This window comes from Littorina saxatilis, linkage group LG16 (genome assembly GCF_037325665.1).
Source record: "Littorina saxatilis isolate snail1 linkage group LG16, US_GU_Lsax_2.0, whole genome shotgun sequence".
Taxonomy (NCBI): domain Eukaryota; kingdom Metazoa; phylum Mollusca; class Gastropoda; order Littorinimorpha; family Littorinidae; genus Littorina; species Littorina saxatilis.
Genome location: NC_090260.1, coordinates 9,568,764 through 9,576,896, shown reverse-complemented (window position 1 = coordinate 9,576,896; position 8,133 = coordinate 9,568,764). Strand labels below are relative to the sequence as shown.

The 8,133-nt window shown below is 41.1% G+C and overlaps 1 protein-coding gene across 3 annotated transcripts in view; it reads right to left on the bottom strand.

The window, feature by feature from the left end:
* The window catches only part of LOC138950329 (uncharacterized), a 135,839-nt gene that overhangs the window by 3,526 nt on the left and 124,180 nt on the right, over positions 1-8,133 (bottom strand). For all 3 annotated transcript variants that reach the window (XM_070322076.1, XM_070322078.1, XM_070322077.1), the window contains one exon: positions 4,772-4,992. In XM_070322076.1, coding sequence (XP_070178177.1) covers positions 4,772-4,992 — 221 coding nt within the window. The remainder of the gene's footprint in view (positions 1-4,771; positions 4,993-8,133) is intronic.

Sequence of the window (8,133 nt, the reverse complement as noted above, 5' to 3'; positions counted from 1 at the left end):
CCGAACATTTTTTTCATTTTTTTGATAAATGTCTTTGATGACGTCATATCCGGCTTTTCGTGAAAGTTGAGGCGGCACTGTCACGCCCTCATTTTTCAACTAAATTGGTTGAAATTTTGGTCAAGTAATCTTCGACGAAGCCCGGACTTCGGTATTGCATTTCAGCTTGGTGGCTTAAAAATTAATAATGACTTTGGTCATTAAAAATCTGAAAATTGTAAAAAAAAAATAAAAATTTATAAAACGATCCAAATTTATAGAGATTACACAACGTCATCGAGTGAGGGACCGAAAAATATTGAAACTCGAGGATGATTTTTTTGTGGTATCAACCGAGACCGTAGGTCGAGGTTGATACCACACAAAAAAATCATCCGAGAGTTTCAATATTTTTTGGTCCCTCACAAGATGACGTTTGTGTAATTTGGGTATAAAATGATCAACGACAAAGACAAAAATTAAAACAAAAACAACACGAACTCTTTTCCATCGAGGAATGGTGGAAGGAAAATAACACAACCGGAAATAGATCTAGATCTAAATTGATCTCTATGACCCGTGCCTTGATACCATTGAGATCATAGGAGATGCACAGCAGTGCCGATACCAGGTTTCTTTAGCTTCACTTTAAAATGATATCAGAACGATAGTTATTCACTTGAAAGTGAACACAGGAGAGTTGTATACACGTTCATCTTATCCTCCATCATTTTCCAAAAAACATATAAATATGTTATATTTGGATTAAAAACAAGCTCTGAAAATTAAATATATAAAAATTATTATCAAAATTAAATTGTCGAAATCAATTTAAAAACACTTTCATCTTATTCCTTGTCGGCTCCAGATTCCAAAAACATATAGATATGATATGTTTGGATTAAAAAGACGCTCAGAAAGTTAAAACAAAGAGAGGTACAGAAAAGCGTGCTATCCTTCTCAGCGCAACTACTACCCCGCTCTTTTTGTCAATTTCACTGCCTTTGCCATGAGCGGTGGACTGACGATGCTACGAGTATACGGTCTTGCTGAAAAATGGCATTGCGTTGTTTCATTCTGTGAGTTCGACAGCTACTTGACTAAATGTTGTATTTTCGCCTTACGCGACTTGTTCCTTTCTTGTGCATACCTGCCAAGCTCTTATGGACTCTCACCATAAGGTTTTGCTCACAAAACCATAAGTTTGCACCAAAAAGCAAAATTGCAGAAGTCGTTAGATTAATCACCACAAGAACTAAATACATGCACACATACACGCACAACAACAAGAAATCAGCCTTATTTACATATAATCAAAAAACTTTTCTCAACACTGAACTGCACTGTTTTATGTAGTTTTGAAATGCAAAGCATGTTTAAATGTAAATTGTACCGAGAATCACCTAAATTGTACAAAGACGGCACACGTCCAACCTGGCAGTCACACATTTACACCCCTCACAAAAATGTTACCAGAATGCACAAAAACACCACATGATAGCAAAGGCACAAGACAAGTGTGTTATAACGACATTCATTCATTGAGCACAGTGATTCAATCACGAATGGAAACCCCCACCACAATGTGCAAAAGAGAACATTAAATTTTTAGCCAAACAGAACATGTAAAACACACAAGTTACAAGTCAGAAACTCATGTGTGTCTCAACAATCAAGGACAAATACCAGATCAACAAAAATATGACATGTAAATGCTTTAGTTTGAGGTCGCGCGTGTTCTAAAAACAAGTCCAGGGGCATAACCTCACCAGAACCGCCTATTCACAGGTGTCGGCCATAATTAGCTCGCGCTATCTAAGGCCAATAACTGCAGAGCCTCCTGTCAGGGTTGACGCAGTAGTCTCCCTGTCACTTTAACGTGATCGAAAGCAAGACACACGATTAAAAAAGCAGTGCAAGGTCAATTCAGCTTCTTCACGTGCGATGCGACTCTTGCTTGCAGAGACTGAAGACGAGCCAATGCATTGTCTTACCCCTACATAATACAACAGAACTGAGCTCTCAGCGATACGACTCGTCTAGTTCTGTCAGTGTGTGAAGCGATCGAGGCAGTCTTTAATGAAAAGCAAATATTTACACGATTGCCCCCACTATTCCCGCATGGAATGAACCTTCAGCGACCAGACGAGTTCATTTTGTCGAATGCTGGTTGAAGGGATTAAAACTGCAACATGGTTTTTTTTCACGAACAACCGGTTGCCTAGAAAATTAAATCATGTTTTATCTTCTGGTACAGAACGTTTGCTCTAGACAACGCACCTCGGATCTACCCGACAGCATAACTAATCAAAACAGCACACATAAACCCAACAACACACATCTACCCAACTATACACACCTACCCAACAACGGATCTACCCACCAACATACAAATAAAGCATGCAGTTACGACCGCACAGAACACCTAAATTAAATGTCTCTCGAAAAAATGGATCTGCCACATACAGTGTACATTCCAGTTTATGAAAGTCTTAACTCAACGCCACATATGAACCTAGAAAATGAGACGCGAGTCCATTTCAGCCTAGAGAGAGCACTTTAGACACAAATATACAAAGACAAAGAAATAGTGACAAAATGATAGACCTCGCGTGTACACACACACACACACACACACACACACACACACACACACACACACACACACACACGCACACACACACACACATACACACACACGCACACACTCAAAAACGCAACATTCATGCTTACAAAGCACAACCTCACATGCATATTTATTATCTCCTACACACAAAACACACACTAATATGCACTTTGACAGACGGACACACACTCCCTTCCGAAAAAACACACACACATTCACATAAACAAACTCACACAAACTCTCTCTCTCTCTCTCTCTCTCTCTCTCTCTCTCTCTCTCTCTCTCTCTCTCTCTCTCTCTCTCTCTCTCTCTCTCTCTCTCTCTCTCTCGCGTAAGGCGAAAATACAATATTTAGTCAAGTAGCTGCCATTTTTCAGCAAGACCGTATACTCGTAGCATCGTCAGTCCACCGCTCATGGCAAAGGCAGTGAAATTGACAAGAAGAGCGGGGTAGTAGTTGCGCTAAGAAGGATAGCACGCTTTTCTGTACCTCTCTTTGTTTTAACTTTCTGAGCGTGTTTTTAATCCAAACATATCATATCTATATGTTTTTGGAATCAGGAACCGACAAGGAATAAGATGAAAGTGTTTTTAAATTGATTTGGAACATTTAATTTTGATAATAATTTTTATATATTTAATTTTCAGAGCTTGTTTTTAATCCGAATATAACATATTTATATGTTTTTGGAATCAGCTAATGATGGAGAATAAGATAAACGTAAATTTGGATCGTTTTATAAATTTATATTTTTTTTTTACAATTTTCCGATTTATAATGACCAAAGTCATTGATTAATTTTTAAGCCACCAAGCTGAAATGCAATACCGAACCCCGGGCTTTGTCGAAGAATACTTGACCAAAATTTGAACCAATTTGGTTGAAAAATGAGGGCGTGACAGTGCCGCCTCAACTTTCACGAAAAGCCGGATATGACGTCATCAAAGACATTTATAAAAAAAATGAAAAAAACGTTCGGGGATTTCATACCCAGGAACTCTCATGTAAAATTTCATAAAGATCGGTCCAGTAGTTTAGTCTGAATCGCTCTACAGACACACACACACACACACGCACGAACGCACATACACCACGACCCTCGTTTCGATTCCCCCTCGATGTTAAAATATTTAGTCAACACTTGACTAAATATAAAAACCAAAACTATTTCAATAAATTCATCACAAGCAAATGAAACCTACCGATATGTTATGTCTTCTTACAAAGTCATGGAGTGCGTGTATCTTTGTGTGAGAAACACGAACGTCAAGTTCAAGTCAAACCAATTGACCCCTGACACACACATTTTGACCCGTGCACAAGACGTTGTATCGATAAACGAAGCACAAAATAATAAGAAATAATGATAAAAGCAAAGAAAATAGCAACAAGATATGCAAACATCTCACAAAGCCGAGCAAGCAGATTGACAGGTCTAATGAAAAACAAAGAGGTACTGAGTCGGAAACAAGATCGCGATTCTTTCCTTCGCTGCACGACGCAAATCTTCTGTGACCTTTGACCCAACGTAGCTTCCACATTCGATTACTAAGCTTAATACTCACAACTGAAAGCCGAGGGAGTGGAATACCGAGATGAACAAACAGAACTGTGCATCCTCAAACCTGACATATTCATCCCAACATTTAATGAACTCAAAAATACTGAAAGTTGCTTTCACACGCCAGCTTTGATTGCCAGTGGTTATCCGCACGGAACTCGTGTGGTTATCAGCACGGAACCCGTGTTTCAAAGCATGGCTCCCTGTGTTGATTGTGATCTTATTTTCTCACTACCAAAATGATGACAAAAACGATGTTTGGTGGTTTGTTGTCAGACCAGCTTTTTTGTCGGTCCTCGGGGGGCATATCAACTTTTGTTTCATATTTATTGACCGCGGCCTTCGGCCTTGGTCAATAAATATGAAATAAAAGACGATATGCTCCCCCTCGGACGACAAAAAAGCTGGACTGTCAACAACCCATCAAACATCTTATAGTGTCTCCAAATATCATTTCAGTCTTAAGTGTTTCTATAATAAAATTTAAACATAGAATTGCTTCCACTACAGAATAAATTATATATTGACTTGTAATTGTATTGCTAGAGATTATATAGTGTAAATAAACAGTCGCCAGTGATTTGTGTTAGTTACAAGCGCTTACCGCAGCTGTCACTGATGTAGTTGTTCATGGGATCCACAGCCGAGGTGTCGTCATCACACACAGACGTCAGACAGTCGTAATAGTAGTCAGCCAGGGACGTGTCTGACGTTGCCAGGCACTCGGCTTGCGATGGATCAGCAAAGATGGCCACGCACTCCATCGCGGCTTGCTCTTTGTTTTGACAGCTTGTGAATTTGCTGGCCAGGTCCTTGCAGGTTGCACTGCAACATCGACATCAAGGCAATGTTCATCCCGATCGCATTCATGAGCAAGGTTCAAAGAAAAATGTGACTTTAAATTCATACACTGGATTATTCCAGTGTCATCTTGTACAGAATGCACGGCGAAAACTGACAACATTCATAAAGGAAATGTAAGCTAAAATAGTACGTAGGAAAACCCATTGTACAACAAGTGACGTTGATCGGAGATAAATAGGTCATAATATATCATGCTGCTGAATGTTTAGAGGGAGGTAATGCGTGTGTGTTGCGTGCAATGACTGAGTAGCGGAAAGTAGTATTTACATGATAAGGTTTTGTTCTCATGGTGAGAGACACAGACTGGCAGATGAACATGGTGAGAGACACAGACAGGCAGATGAACATGGTGAGAGACACAGACTGACAGATGAACATGGTGAGAGACACAGACTGACAGATGAACATGGTGAGAGACACAGACTGACAGATGAACATGGTGAGAGACACAGACTGACAGATGAACATGGTGAGAGACACAGACTGACAGATGAACATGGTGAGAGACACAGACTGACAGATGAACATGGTGAGAGACACAGACTGGCAGATGAACATGGTGAGAGACACAGACAGGCAGATGAACATGGTGAGAGACACAGACTGGCAGATGAACATGGTGAGAGACACAGACTGGCAGATGAACATGGTGAGAGACACAGACTGGCAGATGAACATGGTGACAGACACAGACTGGCAGATGAACATGGTGAGAGACACAGACTGGCAGATGAACATGGTGAGAGACACAGACAGGCAGATGAACATGGTGAGAGACACAGACTGACAGATGAACATGGTGAGAGACACAGACTGGCAGATGAACATGGTGAGAGACACAGACTGGCAGATGAACATGGTGAGAGACACAGACTGGCAGATGAACATGGTGAGAGACACAGACTGGCAGATGAACATGGTGAGAGACACAGACTGGCAGATGAACATGGTGAGAGACACAGACTGACAGATGAACATGGTGAGAGACACAGACAGGCAGATGAACATGGTGAGAGACACAGACTGGCAGATGAACATGGTGAGAGACACAGACTGACAGATGAACATGGTGAGAGACACAGACTGGCAGATGAACATGGTGAGAGACACAGACTGGCAGATGAACATGGTGAGAGACACAGACTGACAGATGAACATGGTGAGAGACACAGACAGGCAGATTGCTAGGAAGCTGTTTGAGAAAACCAGGACAAATGTGGAAAGTGCGAAGTAAATTCAGCCAGGCATAACGAAGGACTGGGTGGCCGAGTGGTAACGCACTTGCGCTCGGAAGCGAGAGGTTGCGAGTTCGACCCTGGGTCAGGGCGTTAGCAATTTTCTCCCCCCTTTCCTAACCTAGGTGGTGGGTTCAAGTGCTAGTCTTTCGGATGAGACGAAAAACCAAGGTCGCGTCGTGTACATTACATTGGGGTGTGCACGTTAAAGATCCCACGATTGACAAAAGGGTCTTTCCTGGCAAAATTGTATGGGCATAGATAAAAATGTCCACCAAAATACCCGTGTGACTTGGAATAATAGGCCGTGAAAAGTAGGATATGCGCCGAAATGGCTGCGATCTGCTGGCCGATGTGAATGCGTGATGTATTGTGTAAAAATATTTCCATCTCACACGGCATAAGTAAATCCCTGCGCCTTGAATATGTGCGCGATATAAATTGCATAAGAATAAAAAAATAAAAAAATAAAAATCCCTGCGCTTAGAACTGTACCCACGGAATACGCGCGATATAAGCCTCATATTGATTGATTGATAATGCTAGGAAGCTGTGGGCATGTCCTGAGAGTAGCGGCTGATTGGTGCCTGTGCCAGTATGTGAAAGCACGAGAGGGTATTTGTAATCACGCTAAATATCAACTGGGAGGAATGACAAGGCGAGCAAATTGAAACGTGTTTTTTTTTTACTCACATGCGAAGCAAAAGTGAGTCTATGTACTCACCCAAGTCGTCCGTCCGTCCGTCCGTCCGGAAAACTTTAACGTTGGATATTTCTTGGACACTATTCAGTCTATCAGTACCAAATTTGGCAAGATGGTGTATGATGACAAGGCCCCAAAAAACATACATAGCATCTTGACCTTGCTTCAAGGTCAAGGTCGCAGGGGCCATAAATGTTGCCTAAAAAACAGCTATTTTTCCCATTTTTCCCATTTTCTCTGAAGTTTTTGAGATTCAAAACCTCACCTATATTTGATATATAGGGCAAAGTAAGCCCCATCTTTTGATACCAGTTTGGTTTACCTTGCTTCAAGGTCAAGGTCACAGGAGCTCTTCAAAGTTGGATTGTATACATATTTTGAAGTGACCTTGACCCTGAACTATGGAAGATAACTGTTTCAAACTTAAAAATTATGTGGGGCACATGTTATGCTTTCATCATGAGACACATTTGGTCACATATGATCAAGGTCAAGGTCACTTTGACCCTTATGAAATGTGACCAAAATAAGGTAGTGAACCACTAAAAGTGACCATATCTCATGGTAGAAAGAGCCAATAAGCACCATTGTACTTCCTATGTCTTGAATTAACAGCTTTGTGTTGCATGACCTTGGATGACCTTGACCTTGGGTTGGGTCAAGGTCACATGTATTTTGGTAGGAAAAATGTGTAAAGCAGTTCTTAGTGTATGTCATGGCTAGGTTTAGTTATTTGACCTTGACCCTCATGTAAAGGTCAAGGTCAAGCATGTGAGTCGTATGGGCTTTGCCCTTCTTGTTAGATGATAGTGTAAACGAACTTCCTCCCCCAAATTATATATTTAGATTTCAAAGCGCGTTCTGACCTAATAAATGCAGCAAGTGTTGCCAAGACGTGTAGTGTAGAGATGACATCACCCTTACACGTAATAGACTTGTTTTGGTCCAGATTCACAATGCCTGGAACTACAACAAGTAGCAGACGTTTTTTGGCATTCTGTATATTGTATGCATGTATGAGTATATCGTATTGTTCTTGAGGAGTTTTCACAAGGAAGTTCTCGACAAAACTGTGCCACCCATGTTTTCCTGCATGTATTCGTGGTTTCCGAGTCCTGCAATTGTTGCTGTTAGCTCAGGATCTTTATCGTGTGCAGCCATGTA